General features: G+C 42.2%; 1 protein-coding gene across 1 annotated transcript in view; it reads left to right on the top strand.

Annotated features, from left to right (window-relative positions):
- The first annotated feature begins 1,985 nt into the window (after positions 1 to 1,985).
- LOC126293609 (epidermal growth factor-like protein) overlaps positions 1,986 to 26,710 on the top strand; it is a 90,455-nt gene continuing 65,730 nt past the window's right edge. Inside the window, exon 1 of the mRNA XM_049986893.1 lies at positions 1,986 to 2,281. Within this exon, the coding sequence (XP_049842850.1) occupies positions 2,145 to 2,281 (137 nt within the window). The 5' untranslated portion in view covers positions 1,986 to 2,144. The remainder of the gene's footprint in view (positions 2,282 to 26,710) is intronic.

Below are 26,710 nucleotides of genomic sequence, written 5' to 3'. Positions count from 1 at the left end.
TCCGGGCGAGGAAATGGTCTACGCCTTTTTGGGTGCAGATTCTCCCTTGGTAACCCATTGTTTCGACTGTTGCTTGGTGTCAAGAGTATGATACGTATCCAAGTTTCGTCCACAGTGACTAAATGATGCTTAAAGACCTGCGGATCCTTCCTGAACAGCTGCAAACCATTCTTGAAACACTTGACACGATTCCGTATTTGGCCAAGCGTGAGTAACCCATCTTGTGGATAGCTTTCCCATGTCCAAATGTTTATGCAAAATATTATGTAGCCATTCATTTGACATGCCCACGGTACTAGAAGTCTCACGCACCTTAACGTTTCTGTTATCCACCACCATATCATGGATTTTATCAATGATTTCTGGAATCTTAACCTCCACAGGGCGTCCAGAACGTTCAGCATCACTTGTGCCGATAAGGCCACTCCATTTTGAAACCACTTATAATCCGTTCTGATCGACGGTCCGGAGTCACCATAATGTTTATCAAGTTTCTCGTTAGTCTCCTGAGGCGTTTTGCCTTTCATAAAGTAATGTTTAATCACCACGCGAAATTCTTTTTCGTCCATTTTTTGACAATCACTCGACTTCCTTGATTCACGCGAATGCCAAACCCAAAGCAATAGACCAATAAGTCTGAGACTTAGTGTGCGTTTTTCCAAAGATGCTACTAACTAAACATGACCTCGATACGCGCCGGTGGTGCCATCTCCCGGACTTTTCTCGGACTTTTCAAACGTCTTTCGTATAAAGGTCAAAACTGTAGAGGTTTTTGTACGCTGTTTAAGGAACATGTCAGTGTGAATAACCCAAGGTCCGTCATGTCGTTGCATCTGAGGGAATTGGGACATTTGGTAACGAGTGAAGGTAACAACCTTGTCATTTTAAACACTGAGAATAAAGGAACAGTGGTACATATTTTAGAAGAGATAAACATTTTTAGGGCTATCAAGGAGTCCCCTTTACAGATACTGAACAACCAGTGGATGTAAGACATCGAGGTCTGTTATTTAATATTGTCTACTTACAAAAACAAAAAGAAATTGGTTCAAATGGCTCTGAGCACTATGGGACTTGACATCTGTGGTCATCAGTCCCCTAGACTTAGAACTACTTAAACGTAACTAATCTAAGGACATCACACACATAAATGCCCGAGGCAGGATTCGAACCTGCGACCATAGCAGCAGCGCGTTTGCGGACTGAAGCGCCTAGAACTGCTCGGCCACAGCGGCCGGTGACTACTTACAGTCTCCTCACTACTGGTGGGGTCCATGTGTGTTTCCATTCATCCTGGATAAATAATTTATCCTACAGCCTAAATCCAGATCTCCTACATTCCTTCTCTATTCTCAACCACGTCCCTTCTCCCCCCCCCCCCCTCCTCCCCACCGCACCGACGGATTTTTTTGGACGATTTAGAGAGGTTAGTTTTCGGAGGGTTTTGGTCTGTGAATTTGTCAGCTCTGATCTACTTTCATTAAGATATGCTCTCTACCGTCTCCATGTTAATTTGGACTGTTTAAAAAGATAGCGGTCGACTTTTATGTTTGGTCTAGCATTACTTAGCACCATTTTAAATATTTTGTTCTTTATATTTTTATACTTCACATATTTTTAATATTTTTATAGGTTTAACAGACATGTCCATGAAGGCCTAAGTCTCCAGTTGGGTTCTGTCATCTTGTTGTGGATGTAACGATGTCATTCATTTTGCATGGCTGTACGTTATTTATAGTGTACCTTACTTCGCATAAGTATAATTTTTAATATTTCCTGTCTCTTCTAATGGATTCTTATTTAACACTGAAATCCATTTTGTTACTGCGCTTTCGGAGGACCAGTCTGCATGTCCTTTAGTTTGGTCTCTACCGCTAGATGTCGCTATCTTCAACCTGTGATGCAGTGGCGCCTGCTTCACTTCACAGTATTCAGGGTGTGGCTATCGCAGTAGCGTGCAGTTCTCTTTGATGCCTCCCAAGGATTGTGCGTCCTTTAACTCTGTCTCGCCGGCGGATTTTCACGATGGTAGCTTTCTTCTCTAATATACTCTACCAACACCGCGAGCTGTGTTTTAATTTACATTACGTTCACTCTGCAATGTTTTGTGCTGATATGTCTCGTCCTATCATACGTGGATTGTCATGTGCTGTCTGCGCTCGTCTTTGACCGCTTTTGATGTGTTTTATTGGCCATGCATGGCTCAGATCGGGTGCCCACCTGCCGTTTCATCCAAGGTTTCACCGCGCAGTTGCACCTTAGAAGTCGTCGCACATGGACTGTAAGTTTTGTGTGTACATTGCTTTACTGTCTACTTTGTACTGTGTTATGTTGACTATAAGCGCTTTTGTTTATGTAGTGTCGTTCTGTATGCAGATACAACCTGACGATACACCTACATGATATCAAACCGGTCATCGTACAGTGAAACTAAACAGGTGTTAGCGGATTTGGACTGTCACTCAGTTCAATACAGACTATTTTACCATGTCTGATTTTAAATTGTTTCACTATCTTCACATTGTGTATAGTGCGTGCATAACGCCGTGTCCGCTAGATGCGCAGTCGGATGGGTAAGCATGGTTGCGAGCGGCAAGGGGGGGGGGGGGGGGGTAAACGCTCAGAGCTGGACGGGGAAGTGCCTTTCTAAACTGAAGCCTACGCTCACATTTTTTGTAAATATTAAGTGGTGGGGCGCGAGCCCCCGGACTCCAACCGCGTGCTGGTGTAGTCGACGCCGTACAGCTGCTACTGCCACAGCTCTCGCGACTGAGTAGAGACACGATGCGATAAAACGTCAGTCCCCGTAGATTAACGGGAGAAAAAAACCTGAAAAACTTGCGAAAAGGCGTTCCTCGCGTAGTCGTTGTATCTCAATTACAAGTCAGCAGAGTTTCCACTTATGCGAAGTCGTATAATTGATGATTTTTTATTATTAATATTGTATTGTTAATTGCCCAGATTTGCAGTAGTTAATGATTCTTCTCTCGTTCGCATAGCACACACCACTGATTGCGAGGAAATATTTTAGTTAAGTTTTTTCTTACGCTGTTGTCTCGTTGTTGTGCTGGTATGCAGCGAGATCCAGAGATACTCTTCGATTCAGTCTCTGTAAGATTGCGTCGTAATACGAAAATATTTGAAAGTTCACTTCTCAACTAATGACGTGAATATTTGCACTTCAGTAAAATGGTCTTTCATGAGTAGTCGTTGATTTTTGCCATTTATCAAACTATTTAATGATGTAGTCCACACCAGGTATTTAACTGGTAACGGACAGTTTGTTATTTTGTCACTAAATACTTTATAACTCCCGCACCACACGCACACGGAATAGTTTAGTTAAGTCAGTCCGATTGAGTTAGAGTTTCTCGGCAATTACCACAACTCAACACTTCAGCGCAGTTGTTTTATCTTCGTGATGTCGTGAACTTGGATCCTACTCAAGACTAATTGCGTGTATTCTTTCATAGAATGTTCACTTCTCCTTGAGGTCCAACTAATTTAAAGTCAAGTATAATGTTCACTAATTCCGTTATTAGATTTCAATTAACAAGAAGTGCACGGTTAAATGTGTCTATCTGTTCCTGTCTCAGTTCATAAAATCAGTTTTTCAAGCCGTGATTCCCGTCATGCAACAAACACTTCTAAACTCGAAAACAATCTCGTCATGAAACTTCCTGGCAGATTAAACGACCGAGACTCGAACTCGGGACCTTTGCCTTTCGGGGCGTGAGTCGTGCTAAGGTGGCTCAGATGGTAGAGCACTTGCCCGCGAAAGGCAAAGGTCCCGAGTTCGAGTCTCGGTCGGGCACACAGTTTTAATCTGCCAGGAAGATTCACATCAGCGCACACTCCGCTGCAGAGTGAAAATCTCATTCTGGAATCTCGTCATGATTCGCAATCTCAATAATTCAGATCAGAACTGCTCTCGTACGTCTGCACTGGATGAGTTCTAGCAAGCGACTTCTGTGGAAGAGCATCGTAGGCGCATTGAATTTCTTCGTTGTGCTTACAGCTCTCTTCCACATAAAAGTTATCTCTGATGACATTACTTTGGACTTAACTTCTGAGATATTAATTTCACATTTGTCACAAGGATATTTGTCCATTACTGAAATACGATGTTTCTTCTTTCTCTTTCGCTAACAAATATGCTAGGTAGTTGTTGACAGGTAATGTGTATCCACAGGACATGTGGCCTGTAGTTGAAGAAGTGTCATGATGATCTCTCCATTGGCAAAAGATTCCGGAATAGTCCCCCATTCGGATCTCCGTGAGGGGACTGCCAAGGGGGAGGTTACCATGAGAAAAGGATTGAATAATCAACGAAAGGATAACGTTCTACGAGTCGGGGCGTGGAATGTCAGAAGCTTGAACGTGGTAGCGAAACGAGAAAATCGGAAAAGGGAAATGCAAAGGCTCAATCTAGATCTAATAGGGGTCAGTGAAGTGAAGTGGAAGGAAGACAAGGATTTCTGGTCAGATGAGTATCGGGTAATATCAACAGCAGCAGAAAATGGTATAACAGGTGTAGGATTCGTTATGAATAGGAAGGTAGGGCAGAGGGTGTGTTACTGTGAACAGTTCAGTGACCGAACGATCAGAATCGACAGCAGACCAACACCGACAACGACAGTTCGGGTATACATGCCGACGTCGCAAGCTGAAGACGAACAGATAGATAAAGTATATGAGGATATTGAAAGGGTAATGCAGTATGTAAAGGGGGGCGAAAATCTAATAGTCATGGGCGACTGGAATGCAGTTGTAGGGAAAGGAGTAGAAGAAAAGGTTACAGGAGAATATGGGCTTGGGACAACGAATGAAAGAGGAGAAAGACTGATTGAGTTCTGTAACAAGTTTCAGCTAGTAATAGCGAATACCCTGTTCAAGAATCACAAGAGGAGGAGGTATACATGCAAAAGGCCGGGAGATACGGGAAGATTTCAATTAGAATACATCATGGTCAGACAGGGATTCCGAAATCAGATATTGGATTGTAAGGCCTACACAGGAGCAGATATAGACTCAGATCACAATATAGTAGTGATGAATAGTAGGCTGAAGTTCCTGACATATTGGTCAGGAAGAACCAATACGCAAAGAAGTGGGATACGGAAGTTCTAAGGAATGACGAGATACGTTTGAAGTTCTCTAACGCTATAGATACAGCAATAAGGAATAGCGCAGTAGGCAGTACAGTTGAAGAGGAATGGGCATCTCTAAAAAGGGCCATCACAGAAGCTGGGAAGGAAAACATAGGTACAAAGAAGGTAGCTGTGAAGAAACCATGGGTAACAGAAGAAATACTTCAGTTGATTGATGAAAGGAGGAAGTACAAACATGTTCCGGGAAAATCAGGAATACAGAAATACAAGTCGTTGAGGAATGAAATAATAGGAAGTGCAGGGAAACTAAGACGAAATGGCTGCAGGGAAAATGTGAAGACATCGAAAAAGATATGATTGTCGGAAGGACAGACTCAGCATACAGGAAAGTCAAAACAACCTTTGGTGACATTAAAAGCAACGGTGGTAACATTAAGAGTGCAACGGGAATTCCACTGTTAAATGCAGAGGAGAGAGCAGATGGGTGGAAAGAATACATTGAAAGCCTCTATGAGGGTGAAGATTTGTCTGAAGAAGAAACAGGAGTCGATTTAGAAGAGATAGGGGATCCAGTATTAGAATCGGAATTTAAAAGAGCTTTGGAGGACTTACGGTCAAATAAGGCAGAAGTGATAGATAACATTCCATCAGAATTTCTAAAATCATTAGGGGAAGTGGCAACAAAACGACTATTCACGTTGGTGTGTAGGATATGAGTCTGGCGACATACCATCTGACTTTCGGAAAAGCATCATCCACACAATTCAGAAGACGGCAAGAGCTGACAAGTGCGAGAATTATCGCATAATCAGCTTAACAGCTCATGCATGGAAGCTGCTTACAAGAATAATATACAGAAGAATGGAAAAGAAAATTGATAATGCGCTAGGTGACGATCAGTTTGGCCTTAGGAAAAGTAATGGCACGAGAGAGGCAATTCTGACGTTACGGCTAGTAATGGAAGCAAGGCTAAAGAAAAATCAAAACACGTTCATAGGATTTGTCGACCTGGAAAAAGCGTTCGACAATATAAAATGGTGCAAGCTGTTCAAGATTCTGAAAAAAGTAGGGGTAAGCTACAGGGAGAGACGGGTCATATACAATATGTACACCAACCAAGAGGGAATAATAAGAGTGGATGATCAAGAACGAAGTGCTTGTATTAAGAAGGGAGTAAGACAAGGCTGTAGCCTTTCGCCCCTACTCTTCAATCTGTACATTGAAGAAGCAATGATGGAAATAAAAGAAAGGTTCAGGAGTGGAATTAAAATACAATGTGAAAGGATATCAATGATACGATTCGCTGATGACATTGCTATCCTGCGTGAAAGTGAAGAAGAATTAAATGATCTGCTGAACGGAATGAGCAGTCTAATGAGTACACAGTATGGTTTGAGAGTAAATCGGAGAAAGACGAAGGTAATGAGAAGTAGTAGAAATGAGAACAGCGAGAAACTCGACATCAGGATTAATGGTCACGAAGTCAATGAAGTTAAGGAATTCTGCTACCTAGGCGGTAAAATAACCAATGACGGACAGAGCAAGGAAGACATCAAAAGCAGACTCGCTATGGCAAAAAAGGCATTTCTGGCCAAGAGAAGTCTACTAATATCAAATATCGGCCTTTATTTGAGGAAGAAATTTCTGAGGATGTACGTCTGGAGTACAGCGTTGTATGGTAGTGAAACATGGGACTGTGGGAAAACCGGAACAGAAGAGGATCGAAGCATATGAGATGTGGTACTATAGACGAAGGTTGAAAATTAGGTGGACTGATAAGGTAAGGAATGAGGAGGTTCTACGCAGAATCGGAGAGGAAAGGAATATGTGGAAAACACTGATAAGGAGAAGGGACAGGATGATAGGACATCTGCTAAGACATGAGGGAATGACTTCCATGGTACTAGAGGGAACTGTAGAGGGCAAAAACAGTAGAGGAAAACAGAGATTGGAATACGTCAAGCAAATAATTGAGGACGTAGGTTGCAAGTGCTACTCTGAGATGAAGAGGTTAGCACAGGAAAGGAATTCGTGGCGAGCCGCATCAAACCAGTCAGTAGACTGATGACCAAAAAAAAAAAAAGTTGTTGATAAAAATCTTTCGTGTTAGCTCATCGGCAAAGTTGTCGTAAGTGCCAAGATAATTTTCCCTACTTCATGTTCTTTCTTAATTGACTTTTAGATGGTCGTTGGGGCATTACAGAGGGGCTGCTGCACGCCCACACTTGCATGGTGACCATTCAAAAAGAACAACTTTCATCTCTGCTTGCGTAAGGATCTAAAAGGAATTCGTCTGAGAAGGCAGTGCCTGGCTTGTTGACCGATTGTAACTTTCAGAGAAGCATCATGAATGGCTGCTTACTTCTTTTGCCAAAACACAGCAGTGTTCCACCTCACTAACGTGTAGACACAACTGCGAAAGAATTCGGAAACATTGGTTTATTAGGTTTATTAAGCGAGGAACTGAGGAAAAGTTGAGTAGCTTATGAAAAAGCAAAAAACGTATAATGTCTTAACATACGTTGTTCCAAAAACCACAACATTTCTCATTACAAAAAATGTTCAAATGTATGTGAAATCTTATGGGACTTAACTGCTAAGGTCCTTAGTCCCTAAGCTTACACACTACTTAACCTAAATTATCCCAAGGACAAAGACAGACACACACACACACACACACACACACACACACACACACACACACACACACTCACACTCACACACTCACGCCCGAGGGAGGACTCGAACCTCCGCCGGGACCAGCCGTTTCTCATTACACCAGCTATCGATGGCCTTTTAAATTTGCATTCTTTCACTGACAAATTCTGTAGTTACTGAAATGACATGGTAAATAATGAAGTTTTACATAATAGCAATACGGCGAAATTCTCTCCTCTTTGCATGGTATCATTTTCCAAAATCTCACTTTAACATCCGTAGCCGTTAATGAAACGTCTGGAATGTTGTGGATATTTCACTCTGTCTTTATCGCTGGCGTGGCGCAATCGCTAATCAATGTGCTACATCAGATTAATTTTCTAGAGATTGATGAACCAAGTCTGACAAAAAATTCAGTAAGTTAGCAAAATTTCAACCACGACAACATATTACGTAATATGCACCAAACACAAAATCATAGCAACCTTTATTTTCCATTACACTCTTTTCCCGAATTACGCGCAGTGTCTTACTTCCATACAAATATCAAAATAAGTAAGACGATTAAGCCTACGTCGGTCGCTGTTCTAGTCGCTTCAGTCTGGAACCGCGCGACCGCTACGGTCGCAGGTTCGAATCCTGTTTCGGACATGGATGTGTGTGATGTCCTTGGGTTAGTTAGGTTTAAGTAGTTCTGAGTTGTAGGGGACTGATGACCTCAGATGTTAGGTCACATAATGCTCAGAGCCATTTTGATTAAGCCTAAGACGATTAAGGGGTGGTTCACTATGTCTGGCCCGAAAACAAGCATGTTCTTTCAGATTTTTTTCTCGGCGTGTCTCATAGATATCAATGTCAAATTTGATCCAAATGTTTGATATTTCCTCTACAAACCGGAAGTTTTTCAACCGGAAATATCGAAGAGCAAAGGCGAAAGTGCTGTTGCAACGAAACAAAATTTCGATGTAGACATCCACGTGCGGAATGTCACAGGTCAGCCGGTTCGTCTGAAATCAAAATTGAGTTGACTTTAGCGAAGTATATGAATCTTTAAAAGTGGTACCTCGCTTAAGTCATTTGGACCGTAGGAAACAAAATTAGGCCCATTTGAAAAAATAGGGTTTCTTCATCGATTATTCCACTTCGTCGGCCTAGTAAAAATATTTATAGTTGAGGGGTCTGAATAAAAGTGGTACAACTCCTACATAATTTAGTTAGCTTCGTCGGAAACAGTCATGCCAATCGGTTCAGTAGACTTGAAGTTACCACACCGCGCGATAAAAAGAAGTCGTTTCGAGAAAAACGGGTTTGATGATGTTTAGACTACATTTAAATGCAATATTATGCAACTTACGTTCAATCTGCTATTCCGGGTCCATAAACTAGTCCTTCCTCTTCCTCATAGAGGGCGTTCTGCTCGATCTGGGCCATCGTGCGGTGCTCCAGAGCCTCTCGTACGGCCGGTGACAAGCGGTTTTCGGCCGCTTGAATCCGGTGGTCGTCCGAATGCTTGGCGAGCTGCGTTTAATAGGGTACAAGTGAAGTCCATCGTTGTCATGGTCTTCAGAATTGCTGGATACTCTTCGTTGAAGCTGCTCACTGCCAGGAAATTCGCAGTCTCCACAGTCTTTGCACCAGAATGCAAATGCTTGGAGTAACTTGCAAACACACGCGTTCAAACTTTCATTTGAATTTTGTGTGTTTCCAAGCAGCGGTACAATAACTCGTCCTCCGAAAGAAAAAAACTGGTGCATGAAAAAGGCCGCTTACAGGCAGGTGAAATTTTTTTTTCAACCGCGATTAACAAACATTCCCGTTCCGTATTCGGAAAAACCATTTCAGGGGTGGATTCTAAACACCTTCACGAATCCAAAAAATGCAATTTAGAAAATCGAGTTTTTGAACCAAAGATAATAAACCTCGCCTTAACGAACCTGACATAAAGGTGTAAATAAAGCAAAAATGATTTCTTTTTACCGAATAGTTTCCGTAAAATCATTTGACAAAGATTGCAGGGTGCGCGTCCCAATTATGTCATCGCTGACCGCCTGAAAGGTGAAAAACTCTAATAGGCCGTCTCCTTCCGAAATTTCCCAGTGCTTTGGACGAAAACTGATCGTTGCACATCGACCACCGTATCCTGCGCGAGCTGTACAGGATCTTCAGCGGTGGTTGCCCGACCTATAAGGTTATTTGTAGTGTCATCATCGTGCGAAGAGTATTATGGTGAACTCACGTTGATGCTATATGAATGCGCTGTGTGTCAGAAATAACCGACACCGCGCAGCTGTGAAACATTATACAAGTTGACACAGAGAAACGGGAACATTTCCGCAATCCAATAAAACTAGAAGTGAGGAAGGGAAGAAATTGCATTCATAGTAACTGAAACCTCACAACTTTGCCATTTCCGAAACATTGATGGTATTTATCATTTTTTAAAATTACGTCCTCTAGATTGCGTCCTCCTGCACGGATACATTCGTGAAATCTGCTGTTGAGATTCCTCATTGACCGCTGCAACATCTCAGCTGGGATACTGTGAATTGCATCCCGAATTCTCTGTTTTAACTCAACCAGGGTTCTTGGTCGAGTCGTGTAGACCTTGCTCTAGAAGTAGCCCCACAAGAAAAGATCACAAATGGTTAAATCTGCTGATCTAGAGGGCTTAAAATGTTACCAAACCGTGAGATCACACGGTTGCCAAACAATTTTCGCACATGTGACATTGGCTGCCGTGCAGTGTGTTATGTCGCTCCGCCCTGTTGAACGTTTGGAGAGTTATTCAATGCAGGTGTAACGAAAGTTCGGAAATCTCCGCTTAACGATCGGCATTGACAGTTATTGCTTTTTTCCACGCTCATTTGCGAAAAAGACGGTCCGATAATCCCATATGATGAAACACCACGCCATACTGTCACATTACTAGCGTGTAAAGGGCGCTCATGAATCTCATTAGGATTTGTGTTTGTCCAGTAACGGTAGTTCTGTTTATTCAGTTAACCTGTGAGATGAAAATGTTCCTCATCTGACATCCACGACGTGTTTAGAAATTCATCGTCATTGTTTATTTCTGTTATTTGTTGACAAAATCGTAATCGTGACCTGTGAAACCTGTCTCCTCTATACCTCTTTTGTTAATGATAACCTTCCCTTTTACAATAAACTATGAAACCTCTCCTTAGGATTTCTATCTCTTGCTTAATAATAACAAATGAAATCTTCCCTTTGAAATTTATTCTCTTTCTCTATCTTAGCATAAAAATTTAATTGCTGCTTTCTAAAAGTGACCTTCGGATTATTTCGACGAAACATAGAATGTGTTGTCGTCGTCGTCGTGGCCCTCAGTCGTTATCTGCAATAAATCACAACTGTTCCTTATCTTCCTTTACTGTTACTGGATCGCCATCCGACTGCTACATCGAACTGCGACGTGAATATACTTACTCTGTTTTACTATACTCTAGTAGCTGCTGGTGGGCTTTCATAATAAGTAGCTGCATTTATTATCAAAGCTGACATTATTCTTTAATTAATTTGACTGAAGTTACGTAATTCGTTGTTAAACTTTTTCTTGACAACAATAAAATTTTGCAAAGTTTTACGTTGATTGTTTTTAGGACAGATTATAATTAGAAATGCAATATTGCTGGCAAAAGTTAATTATATTCTGAATGTAATGATTTCACAAACGTTCAAATGGGACTCACTTTCTACAATAATCTTACGACTAGCAATGCGCAAACATACCTTCAGTAGTATTGAGTTTCTCAAAAAATTAATTCAATATTAGTTCCTCCTATGATAATAGTTAGCTGATATCTCTGAACACCCGTTTATAATCTCGTGTAAATCATAGCTGGTGGCTGGCAGGCACACCGCTTCTCTCAACCTCTCGCTTCACACCTGCTACCGACTCGCTTCACTTCTCGCTTACTACTGACTTCCTACGAACGCTAAAGTGCGGTCTCTGCTGCCAACAATGCTTTCTGGTGCAGACAATCCCTGCTACCATTACAAAATGTATCAATGCGCAGTCTTTCCCGCTCTTTTTCTTAAAATGTATCCCTACGCGGTTTCTCCCGCCCTTTTTAAAGTTATATCAACAATACTTTGGTGCAGATATTCCCGGCTACCACAATTATTTCCAACATAACAAATATTAATTATTCCTACTTAATCCCATTAATAAAATATAAACATCTTTCATAAATTGTGATTTGATAACAGACAATAGCAATATACACGTCTTACACCGGTAATCGTTGTCCTTTAATTGATGCACCATAAATGGTTCAAATGGCTCTGATCACTATGGGACTTAACATCTGAGGTCATCAGTCCCATAGAACTTACAACTACTTACACCTAACTAAGAACATCACAAACATCCATGCCCGGGGTAGGATTCGAACCTGAGACAGTAGCGGTCGCGTGGTTCCAGAATGAAGCGCCTAGAACCGCTCGGCCACACCGGCTTGTTGCACCATCTGTAGTTCGTACGGATGAAATTTAAAATCAAGATAAAGAATTCTGCAAACACCCTCCCGGAATTTTCCAACCACTGCTGTTTGCTTACGAATTGAACGCCATGGGCTCCATTAAGACAGCCTCGCGTACAACATTAGTGTTCGCTGAAGAACGCACACTGCTTGGTCGTCCTGTTGGTTTCTTCTTCGAGGGCAGATCCAGTCACTTCGAAGTTATTTATTCCACATTTTGTCGCGTGTTTCGAAGGAACGGCATCATGACGTCCTAATAAAAATGTCTAAACTCCCTCTGCACTGATATCAAACTATAATATACCGGGTGATCAAATAGGCAGTTGTTGTTGTTGTGGTCTTCAGTCCTGAGACTGGTTTGATGCAGCTCTCCATGCTACTCTATCCAGTACCTACTGCAACCTACATCCATCTGAATCTGCTTAGTTTATTCATCTCTTGGTCTCCCTCTACAATTTTTACCCTCCACACTGCCCTCCAATGCTAAATTGGTGATCCCTTGATGCCTCAGAACATGACCTACCAAACGATCCCTTCTTCTGGTCAAGTTGTGCCACAAACTTCTCTTCTCCCCAACCCTATTTAATACCTCCTCATTAGTTATGTGATCTACCCATCTAATCTTCAGCATTCTTCTGTAGCACCACATTTCTAAAGCTACTATTCTCTTCTTGTCCAAACTACTTATCGTCCATGTCTCACTTCCATACATGGCTACACTCCATACAAATACTTTCAGAAATGACTTCCTGACACTTAAATCTATACTCGATGTTAACAAATTTCTCTTCTTCAGGAACGATTTCCTTGCCATTGCCAGTCTACATTTTATATCCTCTCTACTTCGACCATCTTTAGTTATTTTGCTCCCCAAATAGCAAAAATCCTTTACTACTTTGTCTCATTTCCTAATCTAATACCCTCAACATCACCAGACTTAATTCGACTACATTCCATTATCCTAGATTTCCTTTTGTTGATGTTCATCTTATATCCTCCTTTCAAGACACCATCCATTCCGTTCAACTGCTCTTCCAAGACCTTTGCTGTCTCTGACAGAATTACGATGTCATCGGCGAACCTCAAAGTTTTTATTTCTTCTCCATGGATTTTAATACCTGCGCCGATTTTTTTTCTTTTGTTTCCTTCACTGCTTGCTCAATATACAGATTGAATAACATCGGGGATAGGCTACAACCCTGTCTCACTCCCTTCCCAACCACTGCTTCCCTTTCATGTCCCTCGACTCTAATAACTGCCATCTGGTTTCTATACAAATTGTAAATAGCCTTTCGCTCCCTGTATTTTACCCCTGTCGCCTTCAGAATTTGAAAGAGAGTATTCCAGTCAACATTGTCAAAAGCTTTCTCTACGTCTACAAATGCTAGAAACGTAGGTTTGCCTTTCCTTAATCTAGCTTCTAAGATAAGTCGTAGGGTCAGTATTGCCTCACGTGTTCCAACATTTCTACGGAATCCAAACTGATCTTCCCCGAGGTCGGCTTCTACCAGTTTTTCCATTCGTCTGTAAATAATTCGTGTTAGTATTTTGCAGCTGTGACATTAATCTGATTGTTCGGTAATTTTCACCTCTGTCAACACCTGCTTTCTTTGGGATTGGAATTATTATATTCTTCTTGAAGTTAGGAGGTATTTCGCCTGTCTCATACATCTTGCTCACCAGATGGTAGGGTTTTGTCAGGACTGGCTCTCCCAAGGCCGTCAGTAGTTCCAATGGAAAGTTGTCTACTCCGGGGGCCTTGTTTCGACTCAGGTCTTTCAGTGCTCTGTCAAACTCTTCACGCAGTATCGTATCTCCCATTTTATCTTCATCTACGTCCTCTTCCATTACCATAATATTGTCCTCAAGTACATGGCCCTTGTATAGACCCTCTAAGTACTCCTTCCATCTTTCTGCTTTCCCTTCTTTGCTTAGAACTGGATTTCCATCTGAGCTCCTCCTCTGAGCTTCCTCTCTCGTACCCCCAATCCATATTCACCGACTACGTTTCCTTCTCTCCATTTTCCTACTACCGAATACCAGTCGCCCATGACTATTAAATTTTCGTCACCCTTCACTATCTGAATAATTTCTCTTATTTCATCATACATTTCTTCAATTTCTTCGTCATTTGCAGAGCTAGTTGACATATAAACTTGTATTACTGTAGTAGGTGTGGGCTTCGTATCTATCTTGGCCACAATAATGCGTTCACTATGCTGTTTGTAGTAGCTTACCCGCATTCCTATTTTCCTATTCATTTTTAAATCTACTCCTGCATTACCCCTATTTGATTTTGTGTTTATAACCCTGTAGTCACCTGACCATAAGTCTTGTTCCTCTTGCCATCGAACTTCACTAATTCCCATTATATCTAACTTTACCCTATCCATTTCCCTTTTTAAATTTTCTAACCTACCTCCCCGATTAAGGGATCTGACATTCCAAGCTCCGATCCGTAGAACGCCAGTTTTCTTTCTCCTGATAACGACATCCTCCTGAGTAGTCCCCGCCCGGAGATCCGAATGGGGGACTATTTTATCTCCGGAATATTTTACCCAAGAGGACGCCATCATCATTTAATCATACAGTAAAGCTGCATGCCCTCGGGAAAAAATTACGGCCGTAGTTTCCCCTTGCTTTCAGCCGTTCGCAGTACCAGCACAGCAAGGCCGTTTTGGTTATTGTTACAAGGCCAGATCAGTCAATCATCCAGACTGTTGCCCCTGCAACTACTGAAAAGGCTGCTGCCCCTCTTCAGGAACCACTCGTTTGTCTGGCCTCACAACAGATACCCCTCCGTTGTGGTTGCACCTACGGTACGGCTATCTGTATCGCTGAGGCACCCAAGCCTCCCCTCCAACGGCAAGGTCCATGGTTCATGGGGGAGGAAAAAGGCAGTATAAATTTGAAAACTGAATAAATCACGGAATAATGTAGATGGAGAGGTACAAATTGACAAACATCCTTGGAATGACATGGGGTTTTATTAGAACCGAAAAAAAAATACAAACGTTTTAAAACAAGTCCGACAGATGGCGCTTCATCTGATCAGAATAGCAATAATTAGCATAACAAAGTAAGACATAGCAAAGATGGTGATCTTTACAGGAAATTCTCAATATGTCCATCATTCCTCAACAACAGGTGTAGTCGAGGAATAATGTTGTGAACAGGAATGTAAAGCATGTCCGGAGTTATGGTGAGGCATTGGCGTCGGATGTTGTCTTTCAGCATCCCTAGAGATGTTGGTCGATCACGATACACTTGCGACTTCAGGTAAACCCAGAGCCAATAATCGCACGGACTGAGGTCTGGGGACCTGGGAGGCCAAGCGTGACGAAAGTGGTGGCTGAGCACACGATCACCACCAAACGACGCGCGCAAGGGATCTTTCACGCGTCTAGCAATTATGGGGTGGTTCCAATAAAACCCCATGCCATTCCAAGCATGTGTGTCCATTTTTACCTCTCTATCTACATTATTCCGTGGTTTATTAAGTTTTCAAATTTATACTGACTTTTTGATCATCCGGTATATCATTGTTTTTATAAAACATTTTAAGGCTAGCGCACGCTGTTATCCGTTCCACTGATTCATGATTACTGAAATGGCGGGCTGTTTACTCGCTATCTGTCACGAACCCGCAGTGCTGCCACCTGCTCATGGCTGCCACTACTCATTTCGAACATTCCCGTTATTCTGTGTCGCCCTGTACATAAATTAAAGAGGGATCATTATTGTCAGCTACAACGTGACATTAAACGAAACGACGAGCGGAAATGTGTACTGGACCGGGGATTCGAACTCTGAGCAGCGAAAGGTGTACAGTGAACAGCGACTGTAAATAGGTGGCGCTCGGTGGGAATTTGGATCGGATGTGAGGGTGTGCCGAGATAGTCCGTGTAGTGGCGGTAACACGGAGCCCCGGATGGCAAAGTGGGTACCGCGACTGCCTTGTGAGCAGGAGATCTAGGCTTCTAATCTTGGTCCAGTACACATTTTCGCTCGTCGCCGCTGATTTCGCTTAATGTCCCAATGCAACAGATTTTTCATTTTTTGCTAAATTTATATACTTCGTTGGTCTCTTGACGAGCAAATTCGCCTGATGTAAATGCTATGGAACACATCTGGGTTTCTATCGGGCGCCATCACCGCGTGCACAAATCAGCGCCCAGTTGTTTACGGGGATTACACCATCTGGGCGTAGACATCTAATGCCACATACCTCCACGAACCTACCAACAAAATGTCGGCTACCTGATACCCAGAATCAGTGACGTATTTCGCTCCAGAGATAGAGGAACAAGCTATTGAGCAGGTCGTCATATAATGTTTTGGCTCGTCATTGTTGATGTATGTAGATGGTTCAAATGGCTCTGAGGACTATGGGACATCAGAGGTCATCAGACCCCTAGCACTTAGAACTACTTAAAGCTAACTAACCTACGGACATCACACACATCCATGCCCGAGGCAGAATTCGAACCTGCGACCGTAGCGGTCGTGCGATTCCAAACTGTAGCGCCTAGAACCTCTCGGCCACTCCGGCCGCCCGATGTATGTAGAAACTGCTATTTAAGTATTCTGAAGGTCATCTTTCTATTTAGGAAAAAAAAAGCAAAAGGAATCATGTGTGATAGTTGTTCTACTCGTGGTGTAAGCACAAGATGTTTCAGTTAATTTTTTATCCAGAGGTAACTGAGACTTTAAACAAATTTTATGTCGAAGACACTAGTCTCTCACGGGCATCATTGTAATTTTCTGCCGGCCGGTGTGGCAGAGCGGTTCTAGGCGCTTCAGTCTGGAACCGCGCGACCGCTACGGTCGCAGGTTGGAATCCTGCCTCGGGCATGGATGTGTGTGACGTCCTTAGGTTAGTTAGGTTTAAGCAGTTCATAAGTTTTAGGCAACTGATGACCTCAGATGTTAAGTCCCATAGTGCTCAGAGCCATTTCAACCATTTTTGTAATTTTCTCGCAATGTGGTAAAACCCTGTGAGTGTCCGGCCTTGGTGATAGTGGTTTCCAGGAATTAATTATGATGGTTTTCTGACGAAGTTTCTGATATTATGTAACATCTGTGGCTCTCCAGTAGATATTGTCAGTAATACTAATCCGGCGCCATTTGCCGCTGTATGCTGCGTGGCGGTTGTGAACCCAGCCTGTGTCAAAAGAAATTTCCTAATCCTTGTCAAGTGTTGGCAACTTACTGCAACCTTAGAGGTTTATTAATCCTACGTTATTGCGTCACTTCATGACTTGCTTTCATTGCCAGGTGTACGAAGTGTAGACATAAATTGTAAAAAAAAGTTTCAATTATTATTTAATGGATGGCAGAAAATTGTGCATGTTATACTGAGTTGGGTAAATGATTATCATTTTACGGTTTTTCGGATCAAGTACTGTCAAGTAAATTTTATAAGTTCTCTAATATGGGTTTCTGTATGGAATTCAGCCAAAATTTACGTCCCACTCTATAAAAAGTCTACGTATAACCAAAACTATGAAACCAAAAACTGTTATTCAACTTAAACTCGTATGATAACCTTTAAATAAATAACACCTAATTTGAATTGTACTAGAACTGGTCTGAATACACATTGCCTTTATATTAAATGCGCAATTGAAGTAAAATATATTTCTGGCGCTAATCAAAATTTCCACTTACCTCACGTCTTGACAACACTGTCGCAGATGTCTCGAAAGCACAACAGAAAACAGCAAGCAAGTAACAGCTACGTTAGCTTTCTATTTTTTAAATAAAATATCCAAACGGTAGTCAAGATGTTACATACCATATGGTGCAAGGTGGTAATTTGTAATGAGTAACCTTCTTTAAACATCTGGAGTATTCCCATGGAATGATATTCCAAGACAACGGTTTTAGAATAAAGTATTTATTCAAAAAAGACAGAGTAAAACTGCATGTGATCTTCACATATAACATTGGCCAATACTATGGTTAACAAAGTGAACAAAGATTTAAAAAGGGTATAGTCTTAACAGAGAACTTCTGAAAAGCCAGACAGCTTGATATCTTGATGCATAACTCTGGGAAGTGGGGTGGTCTTTCTTTCAGCTCTTAGCAAGCGAACAAAGTTAACTAGCTGACAATAATCATTCCGAGAAACTAGATGCACCGTACTGTAGTCTTACCTGGAACTTCTTCCCTTTAAAAAAAAAAAATTATTCAAAATTTATATTATTTTCCCCTTTCAATACGTACATGATATTCATCCTTGCTGTCTTTTGAAGTAAATACTTCTTCATCTAACAGATGCAATCATAAGTAAACACAACACTTCTGAATACGTCCATCACCTACCACACTTCAACTAAGAATATATCACACTGCCCAGAGGCAAAGACCAAAGATTGTCTGTGGCGAGCACATCGATAGCCCACGTAAATCAAAATGACTTGCCTACTTTACAATATTAAGTGTGCAAATGGTCATAATGCTTTACGGTTTTTGCTTAATTAATATCAAGTAAACTAAAATTTTAAAGGGAAGTAGTGCTATTTAGTTGCGAGTTTCCATGGATTATTTAACTGAAAGATTTTTCCTAAATACCCACTGGGACGTACAACCACCAGAAGGTGTGCCCAAAAAGCAAGATTGTGATTAATGATTTAACAATTTGTAATCAGGGGTGAATGTTTAGGTTCAACAAAAATTTGAAAGTGTCAGTCCGCCTTTGTAACAACTAGTCCTCGTCTCATATTACCTTCTGGTTCATCGCTAATTATCGTTCCGTTTTGAAATTTTTTCGCAATTGCAGCGAGAAGTCAGCGGAAAGCGTAAACAGAGATTTGCGCAAAATTTTGGACTGATTCCAAGGAAATTTGAATATCCAATTCGGTGTTAGCTCGACGCATTTCACACTTAAGTACCATTTCCTTCCCTATGTCATTTTGCTTACTTCGTCAAAAACAGTGTCCTCAAAATGCAAAATAATCGTCTCTAAGTATCAAAGTCCTGCATCGTGGCTGTAACTTTCGTATTTTACAGACTATAAGATGCTACCATAAAAAGCACATTTTTTTAAAAAAATTCTATTTATATTATTAGATTGCATAGCCAGACTAGGAAAAAAGTTCTTAGTTTATAAAACCAAACTGCCCTTTAAAATCCCTAAAAACTGTAAACTTCAATTTTTGGCCATTTTGCATTCAGTCCTCTATTTGCGCATTTAGTCTCCATTTTTTCAGTTCTTCTTTACTAACCCGCCAATCGTGAATGATTTTCCTGCTGATGTAGAGCCGAAATGTCGCTCACCTGATCTGTTTCCTTGTTCTTCTGCATAATGCATTACTCTCAATTTAAAGCCCGCTTCATACGAATACCTTTCATTTTTGTCCAGTAAGAAACTAAACTAAAACTACTCCTGAACAGGCCATCAAGATCCCAACAACAGTACCGACCGGCCGCCATGTCATTCTCAGCCCATAGGCGTCACTGGATGCGGATATGGAGGGGCATGTGGCCAGCACACCGCTCTCCCTGCCGTATGTCACTTTCCGAGACCGGAGCCGCTACTTCACAGTCAAGTAGCTCCTCAGTTGGCCTCACAAGGGCTGAGTGCACCTTGTTTGCCAACAGCGCTCGGTAGATCAGATGCTCATCCATCCAAGTGCTAGGCCAGCCCGACAGCGCTTAACTTCGGTGATCTGACGGAAACCGGTGTTACCATTGCGGCAAGGCCGTTGCCATTAAGAAACTAGCTACTAAAAAAAAAAAAAAAAAAAAAAAAAAAAATGTTGAGATCTACTTTCAGTAGATTATTTATAATTTCCTTCTTTGAAGAACCTTTTACCAATCACATTTAAGAACACCACATTATACGTGATATCGACTCCACTGTATCAATATATCTGAATTACACTCTCATACTTCCGAAAATGATACATATATATATTCACACTAGATACCAATTAAATAGACTGGAAGGTTTCCTTTAACCCCAATAAAATTGGATTTATTTTCCCTCTAGGTATCTCAATACACGTTGGTTATCACCAGTGTAAGAGTGCCAGCAAATATATTATCAGTCCCCACAACACGCAAACAAGTAACAAAAAAAAAAATCCTAAATGTCACCGCCACTTTTCAACTAACCTTATGTTACAATTTGAAAGAAAATCTTGACCTCTTCAGGTGTTGACCACACGCGACCTGCTAAGTTCCCTAACATTTAAATCGGCCACTCGTCACCTTGATGAATCAAGTCTTGGTGTAGCAACGTGTAGCTCGTTAAATGGTTCCTTCAATTTACTATCGCTTGTGTATTCAGTGATACGTGCACACCATCACCGTATAGTGAAACAGTTCGTCGTTCTATGAGCCAATTCGCTGTCAGCTTCAAGCTAGTGGTCTTGAAAATACTACTACCAACACGTGTTCGAGGCTTTCCCTTCTCGATACACACACGCACAATACCCAAACTACCTCAATAAAAACAAGCTTCGCGACCAGTCAACATACAATGCGGACGGGATATCGGTCACACCGATTCCACAAAACTCACCACCAAACAAAGCAATCTCTCAATTAAACCAGGCTCACGCGGGACTCACCCCAGCAAATTTTACGAACGAAACTGTTCCCACAACTGTAATCGAGAAAACTCCGTGCACTCTCCCAGATTTAGGTGTCAACTGAGTAGCCTCACTACACCACGCAGTGAAACGCTGTAAGACCGGACGTGATATACACCACTACCACCACTTGGTCTGTGAGAGGTCTATCCGGCAACTGACTAACCCTTTTCGTTGTACAATAGGAACCATTAAAAACGAACAAACACGCAACGCCACGCCAATTCTTAACAATTAATGTAATAATCATCGATGCTGTCGATTCTTCTCAATAGCTGCTGGCTGCTGCGCGTCGCTCAGGCGGCATCTCTGGACGCAGCGAGGGCGAGGTGGTATATCGGTGCATTCGCGCATGCTCGCCACCTGCTATTCCGTAGACGCTCTCATATCATCTACAACACAATCTGATTTTCGTTTTACCACATCATACACGTATATTATGAGGACCACCAGGTGTTGTCATTGATTTATCACGCAGGAAGCTCAGCACCAGTAAGGGCGAACTTACCCCGTGCGTTTTGACACAGCACAGAGGATTCACCACGACCACACTGTTCGCTGTATAGCCATGTAGGCGGTGTTCCCTGTTGATGTGGCGACTTGAGACGTGCGTGTAATTGCTCGTTTACTAGCCCCATCCATCACAAATGGCGGGGAGGGGGGGAAATGGGTTGTGCCTGTCATGAATCACGAACCCGTGTTTTCTACCGACAGCCAATAACAGCCAACAACAGACGCAAAAGTGAAAAGTGTGAGCGGTAATTGTGAGTGACAATTCTGATAAATGTTCTGCTCCGCTCGCTGCGTATTCTGCGAAAATCAAATACGTGTCTCCCGGCGTTTGGGAGACCTTAGTCTGACAAATCTGCCCCACCTCGTATCAAGGGTCCGCAGCGATCTTACGTGGAATGATCACGTATAAGAAATTGTAGGTATTGGTTAAGAACAGTCTTGGATGCAATTTTTGTTTTATTCTTCAACGACGCGTTTCGCCTTATTTAGGCGTCTTCGGGTTATCTTAATTTGGCACTTCTTAGAAGAATCCTTTAATCAGTGTAGCCAAAGGGGCTCGTCGAATATATCAGGCCAAATTGCCTTCGTTAAACTCAGTAAAAGCTATCCTAGATGGACGCCAGTGACAAAAAGATCTGCATAACGCCCTTTGGCTAAACTTACTAGTGGATTCTTCTAAGAAATGCGAAATTAAGATAACCTGAAGATGCTTTAATAAGGCGAAACGCGTCGTTGAAAAATAAACTAATATTGCAACCGTTTTTAACCAATACTGTTATGTACTGGTTTGCTGGATTGGAAGAAATTGTAGGAAAAGCAGATGCGAGACTGAAATTCATAGGATGAACATTAAGTCCACGTTCTCATTCAAATGAGTGAGAAACAAACCAAGTTTTGTGCTTATTTATTTATTTATTTTGAGGCTATGGAAAGACATACAAAGGATATGTTTGAGGATTATGGTTGATCATACTTTCAACTTTATTTTAGATTTTCCGTGGAAAAAACAAAATGGTGCCCATGATTATGGTTTGATCAAGGGATATTATGTTCGATGTGCAGAGACTGCGTGCAGTGTAGCCCCCTCACGAGTTATCTGAAATGAAGAATGGATAACATCAGGCAATACTGTTACGGCGTGGCGTAAAGTCAAGCGCCGGAACCCCAGTTGCGAACGATGGAGCAGATAGGGCAGTGACAAGATGTCAGCCAATGGCACGCTGACCGGCCCCTCTCCAGGACGACAACGCAACAGCAGCGGCCTCTACACGAAGAAAATATAAACGCCGCGCCCGACTATCTGCGGCCCAGTTCTACGAGAAGTTTCAAGACCGGTGACCTGGATAGAAGTGTCAAAGCTCATTACTTTGTTCATGCATTCTACATAGCTCATCCTTGGAATTGTTATAGTGAAGAACATTTCTGCCGCTCTTTGCTTGCGAGACATCTGTTTAACACAGAATTAAGTACACCTTGTACACTACTGGCCATCAAAATTGCTACACCAAGACGAAATTCAGATGATAAACAGGTATTCATTGGAAAAATATATTATACTAGAACTGACATGTGATTACATTTTCACGCAATTTGGGTGCACAGATCCTGAGAAATCAACACCCAGAACAACCACCTCTGGCCGAAATAACGGCCTTGATACGCCTGGGCATTGAGTCAAGCAGAGCTTGTATAGCGTGTACAGGTACAGCTGCCCATGCAGCTTCAACACGATACCACACTGTTCATCAAGACTAGTGACTGGCCTATTGTGACGAGCCAGTTGCTCGGTCACCATTGACAAGACGATTTCAATAGGTGAGAGATCTTGAGAATGTGCTGGCCAGAGATGCAGTCGAACATTTTCTTTATCCAGAAAGGCCTGTACAGGACCTGTAACATGCGGTCGTGCATTATCCTGCTGAAATGTAGGGTTTCGCAGGGATCGAATGAAGGGTAGAGCCACGGTCCGTAAAACATCTGAAATGTAACGTCCACTGTTCAAAGTGCCGCCAGTGCGAACAAGAGGTGACAGAGACGTGTAACCAATGGCACGCCATACCATCACGCTGGGTGATACGCCAGTGTGGCGATGAGGAATACACGCTTCCAATGTGCGTTCACCGCGATGTCGCCAAACACGGATGCGACCATCATGATGCTGTAAACAGAACCTGGATTCCTCCGAAAAAATGTTTTGCCATATGTGCACCCAGATTCGTCGTCGAGTACACCATCGCAGGCGCTCCTGTTTGTCATGCAGCGTCAAGGGTAACCGCAGCCACGGTCTCCGAGCTGATACTCCGTGCTGCTGCAAACGTCGTCGAACTATTCATGCAGAAGTTTGTTGTCTTGCAAACGTCCCCATCTGTTGACTCAGGGATCGAGACGTGGCTGCACGATCCGTTACAGCCATGTGATCTCGACTGCTAGTGATACGAGGCCGTTGGGATCCAGCACGGCGTTCCGTATTACCCTCCTGAACCCACCGATTGCATATTCTGCTAACAGTCATTGGATCTCGACCAACGCGAGCAGCAATGTCGCGATACGATAAACCGCAATCGCGATAGGCTACAATCCGACCTTTATCAAAGTCGGAAACGTGATGGTACTCCTTTCTCCTTCTTACACGAGGCATCACATCAACGTTTCCAGGCAACGCCGGTCAACTGCTGTTTGTGTATGAGAAATCGGTTGGAGACTTTCCGCATGTCAGCACTTTGTAGTTGTCGCCACCGGCGCCAACGTTGTGTGAATGCTCCGAAAAGCTAATCATTTGCATATCACAGCATCTTCTTCCTGTCGGTTAAATTTCACTTCTGTAGCACGTCATCTTCGTGATGTAGCAATTTTAATGGCCAGTAGTTTATTTTTTCCTTTTCATAATAACACATTAATATTATTTCCTTGAATTGTCGTCTAGCGATCCGAGAATGCAGGTTTCCTAGACACCCCATATTCGTCGACTAGGCAGGATTCAACAGATAGTACATAAAATTTTTGGGAGCTTATAAAATACCCATAAATTTAACGATATGGTGCTAACTCTAACTTTGAGTTAGATTTTTAGGCGTTTTCACTCTCTATGGCTTTACAAAAAATAGTTAAGTAGCAAATTTCATATATTAGTGGTACAAGGTCCCAAGAAAAGTGTTTAATTTTCGGGGGTCAAAAGTAGGAGTTAATATGTTGAACCGCTTTTGTTTCATGCTACACGCAGTTTTGAAAAACCATTTCAATGGAAAAACCTGTTTAAAGCTTAGAGAAACCTTTTGTATGTATTATTAGTTCCATTTCCATAAAAACTGCATATTATTATATATTCTTGATATGGCTGAACACAAATCCGAAGCCAGATTTTCAAAATTAAAATTGGCTAATCCAATATGGTGGACCAACAATTGACCAATTTTGACCGAAATTTGATAGAAAAGTGTTTTTGATACTTACCTTTAGTCTGCAATTCCAGGACGGTATATCAACCCCTCCTCTTACTGTAATTGTTCCTGGAGAGCAATTCCCTCGTTCTTCTTGGCGAGAAAAGCCGATCTGATTGCGCTGGATATGCTGTGTTCGGCAGCCGGGACACGGTGTTCTTCAGCTTTTTCGGCCAATATGTTTGCACGCATATTGCAGTATAACCATTTTGTGAACTCAGCGTCACAGCAGGACAAGTTTTCCTCCTAAGCCAGGCGTCTCCGGCTAAGAGCGTCACACGGCAGCCTTGACACTGCTTCAAACAATTGGCTGTAGAAACTTTTGTAACGCACGGATTAAAAAACCTCTTCATTCCAATATTCTAGACACACATACCTTTCAAAAATCCAATAAAAGTCGAATTTGAGACCATTTTGAATGAGAACCTGCCGTAAACGGCGTGCGGCTACGTGGTTATCCAGGCGATCGGCACTGCCACAAGGATGTTGGCCAACTGGAGTAGCATTATGCTACGAGGGACGGTCACGTAGGCTCTTGTGCACCTGCGGAATGGCCAACTTGATTAGTTCAAGCCTGATGTCTTCCCCAGTGGCGATGGGTTGTTCCAGCAGGATAACTACTTCACAAAACCAGAATTTTGGTAAAGTGTTTGGAGCAGTGAAGGAGTGGTTGACAAGGCACTTGTTCGAAAGATTCGTGAGCATTTTTCATCATTCTGGAACCCTTACCAGCTGCGACTGATAGGAGAAAAACACAAACACAAACACAAACACAAACACACACACACACACACACACACACACACACACACACACAGACAGAGAGAGAGAGAGAGAGAGAGAGAGAGAGAGAGAGAGAGAGAGAGAGAGAGAGAGAGAGAGAAAGAGAGAGAGAGAGATTTATTTTCAAAGAATATTCTTAAGAATTTATTTTATTTACTAGCGATTCATATGCAGATTGAATAGCATCGCGGATAGGCTACAACCCCTTATCACTGCCTTCCCAACCACTACTTCCCTTTCGCGTTCCTCGACTCTTATAACTGCCATCTGGTTTCTGTACAAGTTGTAAATAGCCTTTCGCTCCCTGTATTTGTCCCCTGCCGCCTGCAGAATTTGAAAGAGAGTATTCCAATCAACATTGTCAAAAGCTTTCTCTAAGTCTACAAATGCTAGAAACGTAGGTTTGCCTTTCCTTAAGCTTTCTTCTAAGATAAGCCGTAGGGTCACTATTGCCTCACGTGCTCCAATTTTTCTACGGAATCCAAACTGATCTACCCCGAGGTCGGCTTCTACTAGTTTTCCCATTCGTCTGTAAAGAATTCGCGTTAGTATTTTGCAGCCGTGGCTTACGAAACGGATAGTACGGTAATTTCAACACCTGCTTTCTTTGGGATTGGAATTATTATATTCTTCTTGAAGTCTGAGGCTATTTCGCCTGTCTCATAGATCTTGCTCACCAGATGGTAGAGTTTTGTCACGACTGGCTCTCCAACAGCCGTCAGTAGTTCCAATGGAATGTTGTCTACTCCAGGGGCCTTGTTTCAACTCGGGTCTTTCAGTGCTCTGTCAAACTCTTCACCCAGTATCATATCTCTCATATCTCCCATTTCATCTTCATCTACATCCTCTTCCACTTCCACAATATTGCCGTCAAGAACATCGCCTTGTATAGACCCTCTATGTACTCCTTCCACCTTTCTGCTTTCCCTTCTTTGCTTGCATATTCATGCAAGTGGTTGTCCTTTCTACAAAGGTCTCTTTAATTCTATCTTACCTCTAATAATATACGCCTCTACATCATTACATTTGTCCTCTAGTCATCCCTGCTTAGCCGTTTTGCTCTTCCTGTCTATCTCACTTTTGAGACGTTTGTATTCCTTTTTGCC

This window comes from Schistocerca gregaria, chromosome 10 (assembly GCF_023897955.1).
Source record: "Schistocerca gregaria isolate iqSchGreg1 chromosome 10, iqSchGreg1.2, whole genome shotgun sequence".
Taxonomy (NCBI): Eukaryota; Metazoa; Arthropoda; class Insecta; order Orthoptera; family Acrididae; genus Schistocerca; species Schistocerca gregaria.
The sequence above is the reverse complement of the archived record's forward strand: the minus strand, read 5'-3'. Positions and strand labels throughout refer to the sequence as shown.